The sequence below is a fragment of the Rhopalosiphum padi genome, chromosome 3 (genome assembly GCF_020882245.1).
Source record: "Rhopalosiphum padi isolate XX-2018 chromosome 3, ASM2088224v1, whole genome shotgun sequence".
Taxonomy (NCBI): Eukaryota; Metazoa; Arthropoda; class Insecta; order Hemiptera; family Aphididae; genus Rhopalosiphum; species Rhopalosiphum padi.
In genome coordinates, this window is record NC_083599.1 from 13,056,246 (window position 1) to 13,081,483 (window position 25,238).

Here is a 25,238-nt window from a genome sequence, read left to right on the forward strand (position 1 = left end):
TGTCTATATTGATGTATGGAAAATATTTTTGTTTTGTACATACATCGACATGGACTTTGGCGCCACTACTAATAACTAATACAATACGAGTAATAGGTACGACACATGCATCGATGCATCATATGCAAATATAAAATGTGACATGTTTTTAAATTTTGCCTCCATCTCACCGGCACCTCTAGTCACCAGTACATATACATTATACAATATTAAATATTATGTTTATGATGAAAACTTTCAAGATGTTGTAATTACGCGTGATCGTATCGAATCGTATATTATGTTCGATATGGGTCGGCATCAAATACGAAGGTCTAAGATACACTATACACCCATAATATTACAGGTCTCGGACTCGGTTAGTATTTAGTATAATATTATTGTCTTAATTCATGGTCGGTACGTTTCGCCAATTCGCCAGTATACCGCACTGACAATAAATTCACGTTCAACTCCGATGACGACGCGTAGTCGTCACAGGACAATTACTTTTGTTCGTCATTTAAAATATCTGGCTGGTTGTGATCGATCATTTTACTTAGTATGATCGTTCAGTAATCGGTATAACTAATAGAACATTTAGAACAACAACAATAAACAGCTGGTTTCGATTTCCCGGCATTTTTATGCTTACAATTTGCCTGGTCTGTTCACGAGTGCAATATTATCAATATTTACGCGGCTGGTAGTGCGCCCCGACTTCTGAAATGTACGCGGACGTGAACGTGTTAAAGTTGGAATAAGAATTATTAGTGACGTTCGATAACGAACCGATGCGCGTCGATACACACCGATTTATTTGTTCCTCGAAAATCTAGAACATTATAATATTATATCGTAGTTGTTTGGTTACCAAGGCGGCGGCGGCGGCGGCGGTACGGCACTACGGCCGCGGGCCCTATGTAGACGATACGTCGATACGACATACCTCGGTACAGTTGTTGCAGCAGTCGTGTATTATGATGATGCGCTTACAGCGCGCATGCTCGCCGCGCACGCCAGCGCCACGATCGGTCCATTTCCTCACTACCGCCGTACGCATCTACCATTCAGGCATCGTTGCGATTGCATTAACCATTGCCCGTTGTACCGTCGGCGTCCGAGTGTTATCACTCCGTTAGCGTACGCACACACTCGGTCGTTTCGCTTCCGCGGCGCCAACACGGTGTAACGCGCAAAATATAACGTCGTCCCTTCTCAGTCCGCCACTGTCCCGCGTCTCTTCCTGTCGGTGCGTCGTCGTTGTTGTTGTTGTTTGGTTTATCCGGTCCCAACAACTCGACTGCCCCGGACACCGCCGGCACCACCACCGTTGCGTAGTGTCTCCCCGTGATCACCCGATCCCCGACCGCGCACTTTACACGACAGTCGGCGATTCCTCGATCACGCGCTTCACGGCGGGTCGGTGGCTCTTAGATCGCGGCGTCCCAACGTGACATTCGTGCGCCCACCGCGATGATCGTGACTTACGACCGGTGCACCGGCGGCGGTGCGTCATTCTCCGGACCCATCGGAATTCAGGTGATTATTAACTGTGCGATTAAGGTGTAGGTGTGTGGATCTCACTACTTGCGGTTACCCAGTAGCTGTCGCACTTGTGGCACATCGACGATCGTGTCATTATTTTGTTTACCGATCTGTTCTACTAACTGTTGTGTAGTCTGTGCTTGCCGTCAGCTTTGCTAGTTGGCCAATAAATGGTTACCGATGTCATGTGATGCACGGCGTTTGTCAAAGGCGAGACCGTTTTGAGGTGTCTATGGTAATGACTAATGTTGTTGTCTACTCATTAAACCTACTGCGTACTCCTCGATGTCGTTCTTGTCTTTGTCATCATCTACCTGTTTTACGATTTACCTATAGGGTGTATGACGTTATTGTTGGGTGTACGCAGATACTGTGCTGTTGCAACATATATTCCCTTACAAATTGCCATTATTTGGTCCTCCCGTAGTTTCTATTAGTTTGTCATTGTTGTGCAAATCTGTAGTCAGTTACCATTTGTAGAATAGCCTTTTACGTACCAAATATTTTCTAATATCTATAATAGTCTACTTAACAGACAAGATTTTGGCACTTCCGGTTCATCTTGACTACCCAAATATTTCCAAGACTACCTTGTATAATCATCCTGGTTATATCAACTACCTCGTACTAACCTCGTATAGGGAATCTGGTAACAAATAATAAAATTGTGAAACTATTTATAATTTTACATTCCCACCTTGTAATTTGTAACATCAATTTAATTTTTAATTCTTGCCATTAGATCATTAATCATTTATATCTGTATTTATTCCGATAGTCGTTTATTAGGTGCTGTTTGTCCATAGTAATTTTTTGCTATACCATTAAATAGTGCTTATATAACAAATATTTTTTTTGTGAACATGAATTATTTTAATTTTTTTGTCATCAGATAAGGAAGCTGTCTAACTTTTTCAAGAACACAAAGTGTTGCTAAGTGTATGAATTATAAATTATTTTTACTTGATTTTTTACTACCTAATACCCTAATACCTCTATAATAGCTTAATTGTAATTAAATGATAACAATATAATATGAATATCTATAAGTTTTTATTTAAATATTTCAGTAGTTAAGATAACTTGGTTATGCACCTAAGATAATCTTGGAAATATTTCGGTAGTCAAGATAACCCAGTTGTACACCTAAGGTAGTTGAGACAACCCGGAAGTACTTAGATTTTTAATAATTGTTAACATTTGATATTGTCAGCTCATTGTCAATGTTATAAAAATAGTTCTGTTTATAAACATAGATTTATCAATTTTTCCTTTTTTTTGAAGGAGGAGATGGGTGAGATGGTTGGGGCTATAGCCCCATTATAGATTTTTAGTGTGCATATTATATAACATTTCCTATCCTTTCCAGTCGTTGTCAACACTATATAGTAACAATTATTTAATTATCATTTTTTCGGTAACTTGTGTTTGTCATTGCTGCTAAGGATAAAAAAAACTAATTGTTGATTTATCAAATTATTACATGTTTAAGGATTACCTAAGTAATTTATTGTTATATGTTTTAGGACGATTTAAATATGAGCTAATATGGATGAATCTTGCACAGAAAATAATAGTTTAATGAGACAATTTAACAAACAAGTCGAAAAACCATCAAATAAAAGAAATTTATCTTCTGGTTTAGAATTAGTAGATGAAAATCATTCTAATATTGATTTAAAATCAAATCTACCAACTAGAAAACAAAGACTTAAAGAATATTTAACTACAACTCACATACCTGATAAAAACATTAATTCAACTTATAAATTACACAATTTTTCTACTGTTAATTTGATTAATTTTGTTCCAAAAATTGATGATTATAACAAACCAGTAAAAGTTAAATCACAATGGACTCGTACAAGTCAAATGGAATTAGCATTAGAAAATTCTGCATCCCTTCAAACTAATAATACTGAACCTGTAAATAATTTATCTAAGTATGAAAAACTAAATGAGGTATTTACAATGGCTGTTTCACCCACAAATGGTGTTATTAATCAAATTAATGAATTTCCTAATACAATTGACACTAGAAAAACCAATAAAAAAAGTGGTCCTATTATAGATTTTGAAAACAATTGTCGTGTTGTTGTACATAAATTTGATGATAATTTAGTACAAGTAAAAAGAAAAAGGGGTCGACCTAAGAAGTCTAGTAATAATATTAAAGATAACACATCAATCAATTCAAATATTGTTACTCAACAACCAATCATAACTAATTCAATTGCTGATATAGAACCTAAAACTACTAATGAACCAAAAGTTATTAAGAGAGGCCGCGGCAGGCCAAAAAAAAATGGAATCACATCAACCACTATTCAAATGCCACCAAGTGTATCAAATTCTATTGCAGTAAAAAAAAGAAAAACGCGAAGTTCCACTGCTGTAAAGAAGCGAACAAAATTGATAAGAAAAAGTGATCAATTTGAAAATGAAGACCCAAACGATTCAGAATTGCCTAAATTAGATCTAATACAGCCAACAGATTTGTATACTAGTGAAGCAATAAATTCTATAAATAATGAAAAGTCTTTAAGTTTAGATACACCAGAAATAAATGTTAATTCTTCAAGTTCAGATGAATCGGAAGTAAGTGAAAACACATCAATTCTAATATTTCCAGACGATGGTGTTGAATTGAAGTGTATAAGTTTATCACGAATTGATAAACCAGAAAGCACATCATTGATTACTTTGGGAAGTTGTGATAGATCATATTTACAAGAAAAAACGGAAAGTATGATTTTAAAAAATGTTAATGGGTTAAATACACAAGAAAAAACTACATATTGTGTTAATTTTTTAGAAGGATGTGATGATTCTAATGCACATGAAAACACAAAATGTACTCATTTTTTAGATGAATGTGATAATTTAAATGAACAAGAAAATACTACAAGTGTTCATTTTATAGAAGGATGTGATAATTTAAATGTACAAGAAAACACTACATGTGGTAATTTTCTAGAAATATGTGATACAAGAACAGTTAACATTGATGAATTTTCAGTTAAAAGTAAACAAGATGTGTTCTGTGAACTTAAAAATGTTGATTGGAATCCAGTACCTAAACGGGTTAGATCGAACAGTGTAAGTGAAGGAATTAAAATACCAAGTCGGAGAAATTCTCTTTCTTATAATTTTGTGTACAATTCCTCAAAAAAATCAAAAGTTGTTAATGAAGATATCATGTTACTGAGATCTTGGAAAAGTCTTTCTTACTTAGAAGGTGGACCAAATATACAGGTTGAACGAATCATACGAGATGAACTGGTTAAAAAATTTAGATCAAAATTGAAACGTAGCAGAAGTTTTCCAAACTGCTTGTTTTTAGATACAGTTATCTGGAGATTTCTAGTTTATCAACAAGAATATAATTCAGAAGAAGGTTATGAAGTGATACCAGGTTTAGATTCAAATTCGGATACGGATTCAGAATCAGATATGAGTTTAATAAATGAAATTCCAGCTGTTAGATGTGACCACCATTACCGTTCCAATAGTATGCCAAAAGACCAATATAAACCAAAAGAAAAAACTAGCCATATGTCTCGAAGTTTAGAAAATTTAAATATTTTGGGTTCTACTAATGATCCACCATTTTTCCAAACGCCCTCAAATTTAAGTGATTTGATAAACACTGAAAGTGATCCAGAGGAAACTGAAGGCAAGATAAGACGATCTAAGCGATTAAATACCAAAATGAAAAATAGTGATATGTTGGAGGAAGAATATTTATTATCGTCTGAAAATTCAAAAACTGACTCTTTATTATTGGCTGATGAAATTCGAAAAGAAAATGAAAGAAATTTAGCAGAAGCTAGAGCAATTGATTCAGAGTTGGATAAAAAATTAAAAAAATTGAACTTCATTTTAATAACTAATAATTTGTTCAGGCCTCATAGGTAAGAATTTTACATATTTTTTTAAACATTAATGGCCATATAATATTTTATTTAGTATCCATAATTTTAAATTAATTTTAAATATTCCATCAATATATATTTCAATATTAAGAATTAAATATTATTTTAGGAAAAAAATGAGTGAGTATACACCAGCAGAAGCACAAGAGTTACGGAGACTAAAACCAAGGTAATTAAAATATTAATAAAAAATTCTAATAGTAATTGGAATTTGGTTGTATATTAACATATTGTGCAGGATTATTATTAAGAGGATGCCACACACTCGTATGTGTTGTCTCTGTCTTACAAACGTATAACATGGCAAATTTTTGTTTAATCGTGGGATCAATTTTATGTGTTTAGCTTAAATATTAGAGTGAAATGATCTAACTTAAAAGTGAGAACATTATCTGTGTTCTATCTTCAGTTTTTACGATATTTTAATTTTCAAGTAAATTATGAGTATTTTTAAATATAAATATTTTATATACTTACAATTTGCTTAATAATTAAAATACTGTAAAAAGCGAGAATAGAATACAGATAATGTTCTCATCTTTAAGTTTGATAATAGATCATTTCACTCCGATATTTAAGCTACACACATGAAATTGATCCCATTGAACGACAATTTGCTATGTTATATGTTTGTAAGAGAGACAACACATGCGAGTGTGGGATCCTATTAACTAGTTTTGGAATTGCTTTTTATATTTACTTCAAGAAGGTTCTGAATTATCATTGTTTCTCAGTATAGTTAATAATAAGACTAATCATTTTTGTTTTATAGGAGAATTATCAATTCTGATACTTATAAATGCCATTGTAAATATACTAGAAAAGACTGGATTGAAAAAAAACCTGGATGTGCTACAGAATGTTTAAATCGTTTATTGAATATTGAATGGTAATTCAAGTTGAGACTATTTTTAAGTAATGAAATAATTAATATTTTAATTTAAAAAAAATAATTTTATTTTTAAAGTGGTAAAGCTTGTGTATTAAAGTCACTTTGTACAAACAAGCAATTTCAAAATAAACAATTCAAACGTACCAAAATTGTCAAAACTGCAGATAAAGGTTATGGTGTTTTTGCACTTGAAGATATACCTAGGTAATAAATTATAAATTGCTTAAGCTTCAATTTAAATGCAAACAATAAATATATTTAATAAATATTTTATTATGTTAAGATTACATACAATACCTGCATATATTATCTTCATATTACTATCGCATAACATATTAAATTTTACATTGAAAAGATTCTATTTTACTGTTATTTAGAGTGAAATGACTGATTATCAAATTTAAAAGTTAAAATATTTTTCAGAGCACCATGTAGATAACTAAAAAATTACAATTTTAAAATGCTCATAACTTCCTTTAAAATAAAAATATTCAAAACATAAGCCCACAAGAGATATAGTATAATATTTTACTAATAAGTTGATTCACTCTAATATTAAGAATAATTATAATAGAGTCCATTCTTCTGGATATAAAATTTGGTATATTAAGTATTATGTAGACAGTGATATCACATTCAAGTATGACTTTCTCTTAACACAATAACCGCCATATGACAGCCGGCGGTCATATTGCAATGTTCAAATTTTGTACTTTTATGTCCGCCGACACCCAAAGTTAATGATTATTACCACGTCACATGACCGCCAGCGACCATAAATTAATTTGGTTTTATATTATTAACTTATCAATGGTGCTACAATAATTCACTAAAATAAGGGCATGGTGTAGTGGAAATCATTACAATTTTTTTGAATATAACACATTTTGTTTTATTTTTAATTTTTTTTCAAATATATAGTATATATAAATTTGAAAGACATTGAACAATATGCTTAGCGCATAACTAAAACCTATTGTATGACCGCTGGCGGTCATATGGCAGTTAACGTGTTAATAAATATAAATTTGAATTTTATATATTTACATTGGTCGGTGATAATGGAGGTGTAGCGTAGTTTTTACCTCCTTTTCTTGGTATATTCTTTTTCTTAATAGAGCATACTATTATGTATAGATACTTTGATTTAAATACTGCTCAATATTCAACTGTACCTATTATTATTAATTAAATAGAAAATTAAGTTCTAATTAAAAATTATTTATAAAATGTTCACCTGTGTTTTATTCTAAGTTACATTTTTTTTTTAAATTTCTTTTAAAAGAAAATGTAGTTTGATTATTAATTATAAATTGGTATTATATAATATTAATTATAGTTAATATTTTGTTTAGTGGAACATTTGTTGATGAATATATGGGAGAAGTTATTGATCAAAATGAAATGATAAAAAGAATGAAACTAAAAGTGTATATGTTTAACAATTATATGGTGCAATTGAAACATGATGAAATAATCGATGCTACACGAAAAGGAAATATTACAAGATTTATAAACCACAGTTGTGAACCAAACTGTGTTGCAGAAAAAGTATACTCATACCATTATAATTACATACATACAGAAAAAAATTAATTTTTAAAATATAATTCCAGTGGAATGTGTTAGGTGAATCGCGAATGGGATTTTTTAGCAAACAATTTATACAAAAAGGAGAAGAAATCACTTTTGACTACAGTTTTGAAATATTTGGGTATTGCTTATTATTTTATTATCTTTAATTTATGTAAACTATTATTTTTATTATTATCTAGAGATGCTGCTCAGCAAAAGTGTTATTGTGGCACATCAAAATGTCGAGGATTTATAAGCAAAAAGTCGAGAACCGGTGATCAAAGCAGTTCTGATGAAAGCAGTTCCGATGAAAGTGATGAAAATGTAGATGACACGTTAGTGGTTAAATCAGATACATGTCTGGAAAAGAAAAAAAAACCAATAAACAAAATCACTAACAAAGATAAAAAACGTTTACGACAGGTTAGAATCATATATCTGTAACATTGAGATATATAAACTATACTGGTATAACATACTATATTGAAAAACAAAATTAATTTATTTTAAAAATATTAATAACATATACTATTACATACATTTACATGATATACTAAAATCTAGTATAAATATATACAAAATAATAATAATAATTAATAGTTTGTTATAATTTGTACACTCAATGAGGAGCAGTATTATAGTTTACCTAAACATTGTTAAATAAAATTAGTTTTGTTAATTTTTGCCTTAATGATGATTTATTTTTAAAAACTTGTGTAGCATTTATTTCTTTGGCATAATAGCGCATTCTTATGTTTACAAAACCTTGACTAAGTGCAGTGAATATACTATATCCATGACTTGGGGCACCAATATCGACATTAATGGGGTGTGAATTGGGAAAAAATAATGGAGTACTTTATTTAATGTATTATGGTATTATATTTGGTTATTGCACATATCCTAATGTTTTGTTTCAAATTTTTATGCAATTTTTTATTTATAACAACACCTTCAAAAAATTTTTTAAGCTTATGAATAATATTTGATACAGCTAATAAAACAATTTTCAATTTTTCTCGATTTACAAAAAATGTAAAATTTGTACCTTTTACATAGCTATGATCTGTTCGATCGTCCTAGATGATACCTCTTCTTGAATGAATACAACAAAAAAAGAGTTCAAGATAATCTAGAGAGATATTTTGTAAGTTAGAATATATTTTAGAGGACTTACCAAGGACCTTATAAACAATTTCCAAAATATTCGTCATGGTTAAAATGAACCCTATAACAAACATTTTTCTACCATTTAATATTAATGGAATTCCATTAAATTATAGAGTTTTTAAATAGTTGGTATTGTTACTGAATACAGATTTTATTGTATTTTCCAGGATGGATGGGTCTTTTATATCCTTTAGAAAAAGGTATTCTACACTGTTTCTTCACTATTTTGAAAAGAATCTTCACCTTTTTGACACAAGTATTATATTGCATCAGTCACTCCATTACTTAATATTTGTGCCGCCAACTTAACTTTCATCATTGAATTCCTGTAATTTTTATGTTGGGCTGTTAGTTTGTTAGCAAATTTTAATCCTAAATCATTTTGAAATGTATTTAATGAGCATATATAAGACCACTTTTTATCATCATTATCTGATTAAAATAAGCGTTTATCTGCTAAAGCATATGACAAGCATCAAATGTAGCATAAACTTCTAAAGAATTCTGAACAGTAAATTTTGTGTTCAAGGAGTTAATGTCAAAATTGTAGCCAATTTTCTAAAACATTGTACATTAGCAGATGCACAATAAGTTACATTCCACACCTTTATACTTATTTCATGCAACTTTATAATTGCAGTTGATAACAAAGTACTTAGGTAGTGTACTACTGTCGTCAATCTTATTTATATTGAAAAACCTACTGAACATTTTAACTGTTTTGACAAATTAACAATCATAATCACTAAAATCTCAGTAGCTAGCTCTGAATTTTCTCCAAAGCCAATTTCTACATTTCCAGCATATTTACTCTTACACAATTTCTAAATCAATTGGTTTTTTATGGACATAGAATCATAAACTAGAAAACAATCTTATAACCAAGTAGTAAACTTCTTGTTTTAAAAATATGAAAACTCCCTCCAAAAACCCAGGTTTACATTTCATAGTGCTTACTGTTTATCTAACTTTGGATAGTAGAATGATGAAGAAACAAAAAAAACATATTTATAAGCTCTAGGAGAATAAAAATAAAGTATTTTATCAAATTCTTTCATTTGTAGTTTTGTAGTGTTTACCTATTTTTAGTTGTCTAAGCTTTGCGTTAATGCATAAATAAAGCCAATAGTAACCCACCAAATTATTCCTCAAGCATCATGGTCACTTTATCTGAAGATGGAACAGGCGTTGAAAGCGGGTAGTTTTTTTGTCGTTTTTCGTGCATTTAGACCAATAAGCGGAAGAAAAATTTACTCAGTAACAAAAGTCCTATATTAATTTTGAAAACATATTTCAATTTCCTATTCTCTTTTCTAGGTTATGTAGGAAATGGATTTAAAATTTTTTTTTTTAAGTAACACTAAAGTAAAGTGAATTTTGAAAAAAAAATTTTATGGAGATATAATTCATTTATTGCTATACTAATTAAACAATACAAAAAAATCGAAAATCCATTTCCTACATAACCTAGAAAAGAGAATAAGGAATTCAAATATGATTTAAAAATTAAAATCGAACTATTGTACTGGGTGAATTTTTCTTCCTCTTTTTGGGATTTTCATGTAAAAACTTTTTTATCGCAAAATTTAGTGACGTGTGACTGCGCGTATGTGCGTTATTGATTTCCAAGAATCTTAGCCGTTGTTTATCATTAATTACATAAAGCGTTCGGGGAACTCACACACACTAATAATCAGTCACAACACACACAGTTACACATAACTCACGATGGATATCGAATGTTGCCTAAATAAAACCGTTCAAAAATGGTTCGCTTTCAACAGCCTTAGGGCCAGTTGTACCGTCTCCGATTAAACTCTGATTACGCTTAATCACTGATAACAGATTTTTTAACCGTCCTTTTTTAACCTAACCATGGTTGCTTGATATATGACCAATAGTCGACCGTACGTATTTTTAACGTGGTGACGCGGGCTCTGGGCGGGGACTATACCAACGTGTTAAATCAGTATTTAAACATAGTATTATCAAAAACTGTTTTCTGTATAGTTGTTTACTATATTTATAATGAGTATAAATAATAATGAGCTAAAATAGATAGGTATACCGTATACCATATACGATATAAAAAAACATAAAATATAATAAAATACGCAAATTATTAATTATTTTTCGTAAATATAAAGTAATTAATTTCTTTGGATATAAGTATTTTTATATTAAGTGTTTCATAAAAGAATAGTAAAATATATCTAAATTTACAAATGTTTAATTAAGTAAATTAATTTGTTCAAAATGTAATAATACTTAACAATTTTTTTTATTAAACAATAAATTATACTAAATTACCAGGGCTTGGATTTTATAGCATTAAAAATAAAGGAAATATGCCCTATAATATGCCCTAAAAACATGAAAAATAGCAAAAATAAAAATGTATTCTGTTCATAATTAAAAAAAACCTATATTAATTAACTAAAGATTATTTATGAATTAATAAGTATATTTATAATTAATTAAAAATTAATGTTTGTTTACATTTTTCAATTACTAAAATTACTTGAAATAAGCATGGTGACTATTAAAAATTGTCTGGAAAAAAGAATAAAATAAAATAAATTATTATTTATTAATTAAATAATTTTACCTGAGTTACACTGTATGATTGAATGTTTTACCAAATTTGAAAATTTTTATTAGTATAAGTTATATTATGAAAATTAGTAAAAAATAGCATTATAAAATTTCATATTGGTAGTCCCTGGTGCATAAAATAAATGTATAGCTCACTGTGCTATTTTTATCTGTATCCTATAATAATTAGCAAATGTTATAAAATCTGAGCCCTGCTAATTACTAATTCATTGTTTTTGACCAACTAGCGACGACACATTTTTTTTTTTTTTTGATGACTTGGAAAAAACCTTTAAATATTGATGGAACAACATACTTTAATAGTAATTTTGTATCTGTTTCTGGTCGAATTTGATAGTCACTAAGATTAAAGTGATCACTACATAAATAACTGTATTTAGTGGGTGTAAAGTTTTTTATGTTCCATTGCATGAACCCATTTCTTTAAAATATTTGTTTGGTCTATTTAGAGGAAATCTTTAATAATATGGTTTTTATTGAATGTTATTTATAATTTATGTTATGGTTGTTCGTTATTAGCAAAAATGTTATTCATATTTTATACAATACTGATAGAATTGTATTCTACATCCTTTTTGTCATCTATTTGTGCAACCATATGAAGAACACAAAATAACCATTTTCGTTCACAAATATCACAATAGTTTGATGAATTGTAATTGAAATAGTAATGTACAACAAAGAATAAATTATTAAAATATCCTAAATTACTAACAATTTAAATTAGGTACCTATAGACATTATAGTAGACAAAAAACATGTGGATTAAAATATAAACGATGAGGAATTATATGCAGTTAGTAGGCACACAGCAGCTGGTGTGCGGCATTTCAGTATTTGGTTTACCCTGCAGTAGGGGGGGAATCGATTGCACGTGTCAGCTCGTGTTTTGATTAAAAGTGTGCGCTCCAGTAAAGTTTATATATTTTGATGATTTATATTAATATTGTGAAAATTGATTAAATTTTTATTTTTTATAGCTTGACAAACAGTTAACAGATATCAGTAAATTAAGAAATAAAAACCGTTCTGACATGGAGAGTTCAACATTAAATTTAAATAAGTTAATGGTTCATATCACAGATTCAATGAGTAGATCACATATTTTGAAATTTATTCGAGATAATGATTTAAACTGTAAAAGGTTATTTATGAATTTTAACGGGTTAAATATAATACATAGCTGGATGACTTCAAATAACAACGAAAACTTAAAATTAGAAGTAAATAGTTTTATAAACAATAAACAATAATGAAGGATAAAATTAAATATTCCAAAAATTTTATTGTTTTTTATTTCAGATTGTTCAAACACTTTCAGATCTTCCAATTTCTAACAGAAATACAATAACTAAATCAAAAGTTTTAGATATTGTTGCTCAATGGGCTAATATTCCATTAAATATAAAAGAAGCTATTGAAAAGTAATTATAATTCATATTATATGTAATGGCTATAATCATTCTAAAAAAGTATTTGCATTATATAAGTAAATAATATTTATTTTTAAATATTGTTTGGATATTATTAGCCCTTGTTAAATACTTAAGAGACTAACTTTTTGATTGAGTTCATATATCTTATTTATTTATATATTTTTTTATTTTTAGTTTAAATTATCCGATATCACAAATTAAGGAACACGAGGATGAAGTTGATAAATTATTACCAGATGTAAACAATACATCAGCATTAGTTCAAGCAGCTAGAGTGTTGTGGAAAAAATGGATAGTTCTGAAAATTGTTTTTAAAATTCCAAAATTAGATCGTCCCAAAGAAGGTATACCATATAAACATTATGTTATAATACTCTATACATGATTAACTAACTTAGTTAATCATGACTCAATATTCTATATAACTACTCTTACATATAAAAAAAAATGTGGGCAAGTGAATATCGCTCTTCTGTATAGTAGAGATGGAGAGTAGGTCACTATAATGGATGCGTTAAATTTTAATGCAATGACAGGTATCATTGTTTACAAAAAATGATTCTAAACGAAGATTATTTGTCAGTCTAGGATAATTAGTATATTATATTATTACCTATAGGCTATATTTAAATTGTAATATATCGTTATTTTAATAGATTTCATAAAAAAATTAATTTCTTTCGCTAATAAATTTTTTTCTATCTTAACGCTAGAACTTTTTCTTAGTTACTTGAAGGAAAACTTATGGATAACCTTGTATTGGGTTTTATAACCTTAGGTATCACAAACATTTTATGAATTTTCAACTTCAAAATTCCTTGCAAATTTTGACGATTTGGATATATTTTGTAAACATTTGAACTTTAAATGCTTATAAACAAAAATTTTGACTAAGGATTTTTGATTTATTTTTACTACGAGAAGTACAACTTATAATAAACCTTGTATTTTATTTTAAAGATATTTTTTTTTCAATATTTTTTTAGTCATTTTAAAAAAAAAAACTTAGAAAAATCGAAAATTTAAATTGTCTATAAACAGCTTTAGAAAGGTCAAAATATTTTGAAAATTTAATCGTAAATAGATAACGCTAATATAAACATTTAGTGAAAATTTCAAGTATTTAGAATAATTCGTTTTTGAGTCACAGCAAAATAAAAAAATCAATTTTGTCAAAAACTGATTATGCGTAAAAATTCCCGTTTTTTCGTTATTTTTTTCAGTTTTTCCTGACGCATTTGAAAACTACTAAAAATTTTTTTTTGACCTCCCAAAGTACCAACTAGATGAATTTTCCTTTTCAAAGAGGGGCTAAAGTCAAAAATCAATACATTCCTACATTCCCCACTCCAAACTTTATCTTGTATAAAAAATAATTGATACAACTATGTAGTTTTATAATTAATATAATTTTTGTTATTTTAGAGGTTAAATAGTTGTTTCACAATTTACTATTCAATACTAAATTAATTTTTATAAAAATTATTGCACACATTACTAATGATAGCTTTAATATTTAAATTATATTTTACTATCTTATAGCATTGGAATCTAATTTTACAATAATTTAATTTAATAGTAAAAAAAAAAGTTATTATTACTATGATTATTTTTTATTGTCATTGTTTGATATGATTTATATTATCTGATTTTAATAACATGTCAGTTTTAGCAATATGGGTAGAATATTCAGATAAATTAACTTTAACACAAAATATACTTAAAAAAATATCTAACACATGGTTTCCCTAAAATTGTGATATGGGACAATGTAATATTGAAGGTAATCAATAAGAATTACAATAATTTTAGGCATTTTCAAAATATAACTATGTAGGAAAGAACATGTACAAAATATCTTTTAAGGATTATTTGCGCATTTTTAATAAATGTTTCACACGTAAGGTACATAGTTAAGTTTCACTTTTGTCTATTCTTTATTTTGAAAAAATAAAACTGTATTATTTACTTTTAGCTATTGTTTTTCTCAAATTTATAAGTACTTTTTAATTGAAAAGTTTAAATTTTGTTACTAATGTTCCTAAGTATACTGCAATTTTAATAGCTGATAATTATTTACTGTGAGGAAAATAAGTTTAAGAAACACTTGTAGTATTAACAATATTATAATTTAAGTATAGAGTTATACCAGAAATAGCAAACCTGTGACACACACACATTCTTTTAATGAGACGTGCAACTACCAAAATTGATCATCTGTAGAAATATTTAAGTATAACAAGATAAAAAAGGTCATCAAATTAGTTGACATGCTGGGGAAATAAAATGCAATCAATTTTTTTCATTTGACATGCAGTTATAGAAAGGTTTACCATCCCTGGTATATATTCTATTCAACTAAATAAGATAACTCAGCAGCAGCAAGTTTTTATCTGGTGGTGGTCAGATAATACCTATTTTTCACCCCTCTAAGTTAACCATTTGTATGCCCCTGCTATGTTATTAAGCCATGCCCATTCACACAAGATGGCTACCAAGTTATCTTTTTAACTTGAATGGAGTATAAAGAGATTGTTATATAATTTTGTTGATTTTAGTGAACATTGCTGATGATATTAGCCAACCACCAATACATTTTTTGCAACCTAAACCGTAAGATTTTCAATAACAATTATTTTTTTTTAAATTTTTCTATTAATTTTATTAACATTTGTTTTAGAAATTCTGTTCCATGTCATATTGAAAATTCTACTGTTGAATCTAGTCAACCTTCTAAAATAAGGTATTTTATAATTAATTTGTTTAATGTTGCTTTTTAAAACACTTTTTATGTTGTATTAAATGTATAAATTGATTTTAGTTCTATGCAAAGTCAGAGTACTGGACATGGTCAGACCAATTCCATGGATACATTAAATAAAATAATTAATCATCACAATCAGTTAAACAATCGAGACAGGTAAGAATAATTATTTCAGTATTTAAAATTTGTATAAATATTATTATTAATACGTATATTAACTTAAATAAATAGAAACAAATCTGTTTTCGAATGGAATAAAAAACACTGGGCTCTTCCTTTTAAAACAAATAAGGATATTAGTTCTTCTGTGGTAAATTATTCAAGCAATTCAATTTTAAATCCAAAACAAAGCTCAACATCTACATTTAAATCAAGAATTATGCACATTGATATTCCAACCATTGAGAACAGTACACCTACTAAAAATATGAAATGGAGCGGCATCGCTGAAAGTAAGTATCGAACACTTATTTGATTTAAAATGTATACAAAAGTATTTACTAGTATATTATTTAAACCTACTGTATAGTAGAACGGTTTCTATTTATCCAATTTTTCTATTTGTAATGCGGCAGATTAAACTAATTTCTGCCTAAAACATTACTTTATATTCAAGTATATAAATAGGATAAAGGTAAAATTAAGTAAAATTATTTGGTAAAAATATCAATTATTTATGATTATTTATTTTTAATTAAAAAAAAAAAAAAAAAAAATGTTTTTCATATATTTCTTTTTCCTTGTCATTTGTTAGTTTTTCTGGATTATTAAGCAATTGATGTTTTTATTTTGAGTGATATAATGGATATACAATTTTGTTTTTTTTTTTTCGTTTCTTTATTATAAAAATTATGTAATAATATGTGTTTCATTTATAATTAAATTAGTATTATTTTATAAATATTTTAATTTTAAATTAAATTGATTTTTACAGCCAGCTCAACAGTTTATGATGTTTCTACTGATTCTTCTGAAAAAATTAATTCTAAAAATACACAAAATAATAGACTTTTTGAAACTGAACCAACTATATATTACCCTATTGAAGAAATTATTACCACAAATCAAACATGGAATTTACCGCCTCCAACAATTGCTGATCTTTGTAATGGATCTACTCTGCATTCTATGCTAAAAACAGTACCTCCATGTTTACCAAATGACTTTATTTCAAATACGTCTAATGCAACTAGTCTATGTTTATTATCTAATGATACTAATTGGTGTGTAATGCAACCGGAAAATGTGATGTATGATGCTCAACATCCAAGTATTCAAGAACAATTGGCTTTCTTACCAATAGACATAACGGCCAACAAATCAACAAATCAAAAAACTCAATTAAATATTAATGATGAAAATACAGATTTTGTTAAAAACTACAAAGTAGTACAGCCACTAGATTATGATACGCGTAAAAAATTATTTAAACAATGTGAAAAAAATGTGCAACAACTAATTGATAAAAGAATATTGAATATGAGCAAATCTGCTAAGCTAAATTACCTCGATCAGTCTCCAATCAAAATACTTCAATCATTTTTCAATAAAAATCTCGTGAAATCAACAAACATGACACCTGAAAACAATCAAAATCAATATGTTTTGCCCAACTTAATCAAACGTATAAAAGTAATTAGTAATGGTTATCGAAAACAACCATCCAAAATAATTGAAATAAATAATAAAGTAAAATCAAATTCTCAGAAAAGTAAAAATGATATATTTAGAATTAAAGAAGACCAAAAGACTGAAATAACTGATACAACTTCAATAGCTTTAATATTACATAATGAACAACTAAGTACTGTTCCTGAAGCACTTAACTTAAATAAAGTGTTCGGTAAGCAATCGTTTAAAGCAAATACAAAAAATAGATTAGCATTAAAAATTTTAAATGGTTTAATAAAACATAATTCAGCCATGCCCAGAAATTTTATTCTCCAATTCCCATTAAATACCAAGATAATTACTTATGACCCTTTAAATGAATTAGATATTCACTGCAAATTAATTCCATCAGTACAAAATATTTTGTGTGCTAAATTAAATAGGGGAGATGGTAAAGATACCATAAATGTATTCAAACAAAAAATAGTTATGAAATATGATGAAAAAAAGGTCCTAGAACCTTTTAGTTTAGGATCATTATTAAAAGAAAATATTGTTTTATCATCTAACAGTGTAGAAATAACTCAAGTTAAAAAACAATTAAAAAGAAAAATGCCTTTACCACCATTGCATAATGCAAAAAATAGAAAAATTATTGATTCATCATTAAAAAATAAATCCAAAAATCAAGCTGCAATAATAAATAAAACTGATGATAATGCAGTTTTCAAAATACCAATGCTCCCTGTTACTAATAAAAGCAACCCTCCCCGTATTAATACTACGGTTACCATCCAAATGCAAGAACATAAAACATTAAGTACTGCACAACTCAATTCAAAAGTAAATGATTTTAGATTGGTACCTAGTACATCAAGTCATATAATATCAGATATTGATCTATTAAAAGTAAATATAAATGAATTAAATGAAGAACCTAATATATCTGATCCATTAATCATAAATATTACGTCGTTAAATACAAATGCAAATGAAATTAGACAAAAACCTCTAATGAAGTGTTCGCCATTCAACAAAGTAGACAACATTTTAATAACTGAATTGGAGCAAAATGCTAAATTTTTAGCTTCAAGTATAAGTATAGATTCCACAGATGTTTTACCTTCAGTAGAAGCTAATAGTGAGCTAATTGATCCGATTGTGAAGAATTTCAAAAATTCTATTAGCCAAAATAAATCTATGGTACGAGGAACCCTTGTTGACGATCCTATTGTGAGGGATTATATACAACGTACTCAATTTAAAACAATTGAAACAAAACGTAAATTTAAACTGCCAGAAAGTATGATGTCTTTACCTGATGAGGTTCTTGACCTTGTACCAGATAATCAAAGAGAAATCAAGTATGTTATTGACTTTTATCATGCTATGGCTACAGTTATTGTCAAAGTACTAGACTTGTATGTGAAAAAGAGTTGCAAACAAGGGCGTATAAAAAATGATGATGATTTCAAATATTTAGCTAAAAAGGTAATATTTGTGGTTATATTTTTAATGTTTAAATTTTAATTTGGTTGATATTTACAGCTCAATTCAAATATTTTATTCAAAGAACTTCAAGTTAAGAAGGTAGAAGATTTAAGGATTAGTGATAGCGTTAAACAGAAAGTCGAACAGTATATTAAAAAATATATGCTGAAGTATGGAAAATTGTACAGAAGAAAAAGTACTGGTATATTAATATATTATAATTTATTAATGAATTATTAATTATGTAATATGTAGATATTATAGGTATTCATGATAATTTTATGTTATTAACTATTAATCTTTTTATTCAAATGATTTTCTCAAAAGAAAAATATATAAATATCACATACATAGTGAGTTGTACTCACAAATATCTAAACATTCTAGATGGCTGAAATAATATAGCTAAAATAATGTTTCCAATAAAACGGCTACTACTTGTTATCTAAAAAGATTTTTACCAATACTTATATAAACATTCACCTTTTAAATAACGAATTGTGGTCATTTTGTTGGTAACAATTTTCAATAAAAATCGGCTGTCTAAGTAATATGTTATGTATCTGTGGTCATACTAAAAATTTTAAACAATGATCCTAACTTACAGATAATTATTTATTGAAAGCATCTAAAAAAAAACTTTGGATATTCCTCATTTGTTCAATATAGTAATAGTTATTTATTTTGTTTATTTTTCAATAAATCTTTGCACGAAGAGTCATTTTTGTGAATTATCTAAAAAGAAAAATATTTTTTTATGTTATTACTCTATGTTCAGTTGAATAATTCCCACCTGACCGCCAAAAACTAATTGCGTTCACGTATGTCAGTCATTACTCATTACGGGGATCGCTGATGTCTGCAGTCGTGTTGCTGTTGCCGACATGCAAAAGATGTATACTTAGTGAACTACAGTAAATTCCCGTTAAAACGTATACCAATACAATGAAAAATCCTGTTGTAACGAAAGTCATAGAAGTTCCCTGCCAAAAAGCAAGAGTTTATTTGAATTTTCGTTGCAGCAAAATTTCTGTTATAACAAAAAAAAAATTCGGTCCCCTGGAGTTTGTTGTAACAGGATTTTACTGTGTATAAATATTATATACATCTTTTTCACTGTATTGAAATTTATTTATGAATTCAATGAATCCAATAATAAATATAAAAGTATTATTGTATCCGTGCACTAGTCAATAATATGACGTATTATATAAATATGGTGTTTTTATTATCATATGTAAATATAGCGAAGGTTGTCGATCGTGACGAGTAACAGCAGCGATTGACAACTTATAACCAATCACCTGATCTCGCCTAGTAGGGGCTTGACTGGTGAAACTCAGTGTGTAAGCGCGAAAGTGGGCATTTTTTAACTGAATGGAGTATGTTAAATTAATATTTATGTAATTTATTTTAAATTTCTTAAATATTAAATATATAGGAAAATGCAATAATTTAATTTTTAATGTGTCATGTATATAAGATAACTGTAAATAATTAATTAATATTTAATAATTTTTAGATCAATGATCCTGTCAAACATTTTCAACCAAATATAAGTTCATTATGGATACTATTTATTAAAATAAGAAATATCCCATTTTTTTTTTTACAAATTTTACTTTTAAACTTTCCAAGGTAAATTATAATCATTTTTATATTTTTAAAGCATTTATTGTGTGTTTCTAGATTTTTGATTTTAAGACAGAAAAAGTAACTTTTTTTATTAGTAAAGTTGGATATTTTTAAAAAGATAAACATTTATTATACATAACTTACTATTAATAATAAATGTATAACTTAAAAGTTATATTCTGTATCAGTGGTTTCCATATGGTGGTCCGTGTTGATGTTAGGGGTTGTGTATTTTTTTTTTTATATTGGTCCATTGAAACAACCTTATAGGTCTTTTATCAATGTATTTTCACTGGGGAAGGGGTAAAGTTTGTCTGGTACCCTGCTACCTCCTTTTCTAAGAAGATAATTTTTTTTTTTTGTGGAGTGGGTCTGGTGAGGCAGAGTGAAGCAATCGGAACAAAGACACAGTGCCAGGTTCATGTTATACTGAAGTGATATTTTAGTGGAATTAATACATTTGTAGTGGTTTGAAATTCCAGGTATTTTGAACTATCACTATTGAAACTCGATTATTGTTAAAAAGGTCGACAATTAATTTATTATAAATATATTATATCATTTTCATTGTTAAACAAAATTGAAAAGTAAGTATTCACATATAAGCAGTCCCCATGCCAATTAAGGTTTTAGGTAGGGGTCTGTGGCTTCACACTAAATTGGAACCACTGTTATATATACTCTTGGTAGATTAATTATTTATGATTTTTTTTTTGTAGTTAACTATTAAATTTGAATGTTAAACTTTTAAATTTAAAGAAAAGCCAAGGATGAATTGTTTTAAATTATTAATTTTTTACACATGTTAACCTATGTTTGTAAATTTAAATTTTAAAAAGTTTTTTAACAATTAAGTTTAATATTAACTAGTATGAAATATCCAATATTTTTCCCATTTTGTTTGATATTATTGGTATTTTTTAAAATATTATGTTAGTTAAGTATACATTTTACATGAACCAAATATCAATTTTAAATATCTTTTTAATAAATATTTTTTCTTTTTTTTTAGTCAATTTTACACTGCCATTTATGAATAATCAAGAGAAATAAATTATGTTGGCAAAATTTCAGACTCTGCTGAGACAAAAATATGTTAATTATATATTTACATGTTTAAAACTTAATTGATACCAATCATGTTTATAATGTTATCAATATAAAAATTGATATTCACGTGTGAAAACTCAAGTAGGCTATTTTTAATTTATTAAGTATTATTTTTTTTTTGTAAATACATTTTAATTGAGTACCTTTTATTATATTTACAAATGGGAAAAGCTTCTGTTTCTATTTCATAATATATAAATATATATATTACGATTTAAGTTTGATGAAACAACCCGCTGATCTCTAACTACATGTATATTTTCATATTAATATTTGTTTATGTGTATTCTATGTGTTTATTTGTACAAATATTTATTTAACTGTATATTCTTTTTCTAAATATGTGTTTACATGAATATAATCTATTTTGTAATTTTGACCTCATAGCTCAATAATCATTCATTTTGTACTCCAAAGCTTTTGATTCAGTTTTTAATTATTGTTGTATATGTTCTAATTGTGCATACATTTTTTCTCTAAGTTGTATTATTGTGTACCAGAATTTTTTTTGTTAAGTGAGAGTAAAAATCTTATGTATCTTTATTTTGTAAAAATATAAATACATTTTAAACTATAATTTGCATATTCTAATATCTATTCATTCAACATTTATTTTATTATATTGACACAGCCAAATATTATGAAGTAGATAATAAAAATACAAAAAATGGTAGTACTAAGAAATAGAAAAAATTTGTTAACATGTGTCCTGTTTTGTTTTAGTCACTTTGTTATATATTTCTTAAATAAAATATTTATATTATACAATACATAATAAATTACTTAAAAACTTGTTTAATTTACTAAATGTAATTAAATTGAAAGAATTAAGTTACTTAAAAATACACTATGATATCATTATTTATTATTTTAATGTGGATTTTGGAGTTATTTTATGTATATTATTATTTGCAATTCCATAAATTTATAATTTGTAAAAATAAAAATCTGTTGACTCCATTACTGTATTTTATCTTTCTAGATAAATTTTATTAAATATATTATAACATGTGTTTCATATAAAATAGTGATTTGAAGTTGAATATAGGTATATTTCAGTAGTTAGTAGCGTACATTTTGAAATAGTTTTTATCAATTTTTAATTTCCCAAAGTATTAATTACAATTTTTACTAATTTAAAGGTAATCATAAATAGGTTTTTAACACAAGTATTTATTTGAAATAATGTTTTAGATCACAAAGACTAAAAATCCCTAAAACTAAAATTAATATTAAACTTTTTTATACCATTATAATAAAGTTAATGGATCAATAGGGTATTTTTTATGATTAAATATGAACATATTTTAAATGCTAATTAAGTTATACATGAATACATTATTCACTGAGAAAACTAAGAATAATTTTATAAACTTCTAAATACATTTAAGTTTGATATTAATAGTAAAAATTATGTATAAGATATTATTAACTATAAATTAGGGGTTATGATTTTAAATGTTAAATTGAAAACAAAATTATTATGGATATATAATATTGTAGTTAATTTTTAATAGGTATGTTGGATACTGTATAATTTTAAACCTATTTTGTTTATAATTTTTTAGTATTATTTAGTCAATTAAATGATAAAAAATATATATTAGGTACTCAATATGTAAATTATTGTTTAAAATTTTGTTAATTTTTTTTTATCGATTTTTATTGTTTGTTTATTTATCATTATTTAATAATGAATTATTTTTTTACCCTATTATTTATTTTGTCCTATTATATTATAGTTTTTTAAACCTGATTTAAAAATGTCTACACTATTATTAATCAAATAATATACATTCTTGTACCTAACAAAATTAAAAATTGTAATTTTTATGATTTGGTAGTTATTTCTAAATTATGGTAACCTTTTATATTTATTTGCATTAAAAAGATGCCACACCCTCATGTGTTGTCTCTGTCTTAATAAAGTACATCATAATAAATTAGTGATTAACAGAATACATTTTGTGATGTTAGCTTTAATATAAGAATAAATTTGCCTATTATCAAATTTAAAGGTAAGAATATCTTCTAGAAAATTAAATATGCTTTTATTGATATTATCATTTTAAAGTGAGTTATGAACATTTTAAAGTTGTTATATTTCATATAGCTGTAACTCACTTTAAAATAATAATATCATTAAAAGCATAAGTCATTGTCTAGATAATATTTTTACATTTAAATTTGATAATAGGTAAAGTTACTCTAATATTAAAACTAACATCACAAAATGTATTCTGCTAAATGAAAACAGTATGGAGTCCTCTTAAGTATTGAACTTTAAAGCGCTAAAAAACAATTGTATGAAAAAAAACAACATTTCTTTGAAATAAAAAATATTTATAATTTTCTGCTACAAAATTATATGAAACTTATAATTACTTATAATGTTACATTTTAAAGGTAATAATTATTGAGAGAATAAAAGATTAATTTATTTTCAAATTTTCTGCTGGGCTTAATATGCAATTAGGGATAATCTTGAAAGCTGCCCCAAGTTAAGTCACATTGATTTTACAAAATAATCATTGTCAATTTTATTTTTTTTCATCAAAAACATTCAAATTTTTTAAAATTTTGTTTTATGTACAGTCGTTTTTAAACATACAGATCTGATCAGTTGAAACATGTTTATTATAAAATTATACTACTACTATAATTATATTATGTTCTTTTAAGAGAATAATATAGTAAGTATTTATTTAATGTTAAAACCAAAATAAATAAGAAGTGTAGTAATTGTAAGTATTTCTGTTTGTATTATAATATCTTTCCAAATAAATACAAGTCAAAGATTTTTGGCTAAACAAGAAGTAAAAAAATTGGCTTAAAACAAAACATATGTCAGTATTAGTGGCATATATTCAATTGTATTATGTGGATTATAGGGTCGAGGAGATTAAATGGCTGACAACTATTAACTATTGTATAATAATCTAAAATTCAATAATAGCATTTATAGTTTGGTACACTATCTTATTTTTGTATATATATTATATATATATATAAATAAAAAAAAAGATGAAAAAAATAATGATATTTAACATTTAAAAACAAAGTCTTTTTAAAAATTCCAAACATTGATTTATATTGAATGACTTTATAAGAACTTAGTGTGTTGACATTGTCTATACATTGATATGTGGACAGCATAGGCACAGGGGCACAGCTAATTTTAAAGCTATTCACTCTTTTCTTCAGAAAAAAATTTTTTTATTGCATATAACAGAGACAACACTTTTTTTTATCATTATAATTTTTAAAATGTATATAACTTGTTTCTTTGAATTTCTTATAACAGTTATAAACAGCATAATTTTTTTATTCGATGTGAGAAAAGAAAATTTTAAGATACATGTATGGGCTGATGTATAATAACAACCTAAAAATATACGAAAGATACATAATGAATAACTGCATTCTCTTTATGGGAAAACTAATACTCATCAAAACAAGATGTAAATAGCTAGAAT

The 25,238-nt window shown here is 26.9% G+C and overlaps 1 protein-coding gene across 3 annotated transcripts; it reads left to right on the plus strand.

Annotated features, from left to right (window-relative positions):
• Positions 1 to 940: 940 nt before the first annotated feature.
• LOC132923797 (uncharacterized) lies at positions 941 to 23,598 on the plus strand. 3 transcript variants are annotated; one of them, XR_009661259.1, is made up of 19 exons: positions 941 to 1,521; positions 3,054 to 5,441; positions 5,572 to 5,631; positions 6,235 to 6,351; positions 6,430 to 6,558; positions 7,710 to 7,905; positions 7,971 to 8,068; positions 8,130 to 8,352; positions 12,696 to 12,938; positions 13,018 to 13,139; positions 13,326 to 13,495; positions 15,710 to 15,764; positions 15,832 to 15,894; positions 15,973 to 16,071; positions 16,147 to 16,367; positions 16,850 to 19,017; positions 19,075 to 19,219; positions 20,540 to 20,655; positions 21,665 to 23,598. XR_009661259.1 is itself a non-coding variant. In XM_060987769.1 (18 exons), exons 2-18 carry the CDS (start codon positions 3,076 to 3,078, stop codon positions 21,703 to 21,705), a joined length of 6,516 nt encoding a protein of 2,171 aa, XP_060843752.1. In that variant the 5' UTR covers positions 941 to 1,521; positions 3,054 to 3,075; the 3' UTR covers positions 21,706 to 23,598. The 3 variants fall into 3 exon arrangements, 1 of the variants encoding a protein (XP_060843752.1); XR_009661260.1 differs by having other exon boundaries at positions 19,075 to 19,213; XM_060987769.1 differs by lacking the exon at positions 20,540 to 20,655.
• Positions 23,599 to 25,238: the final 1,640 nt, after the last annotated feature.

Bases quoted from the DNA above. Each gene is read 5' to 3' on its own strand.
- LOC132923797 (XM_060987769.1), top strand. From the start codon at position 3,076: ATGGATGAATCTTGCACAGAAAATAATAGTTTAATGAGACAATTTAAC. The intron at 8,353-12,695 runs GTTAGAATCATA...TATTTTTTATAG, and splicing joins ATAAAAAACGTTTACGACAG to CTTGACAAACAGTTAACAGA. The intron at 15,765-15,831 runs GTAAGATTTTCA...CATTTGTTTTAG, and splicing joins CATTTTTTGCAACCTAAACC to AAATTCTGTTCCATGTCATA.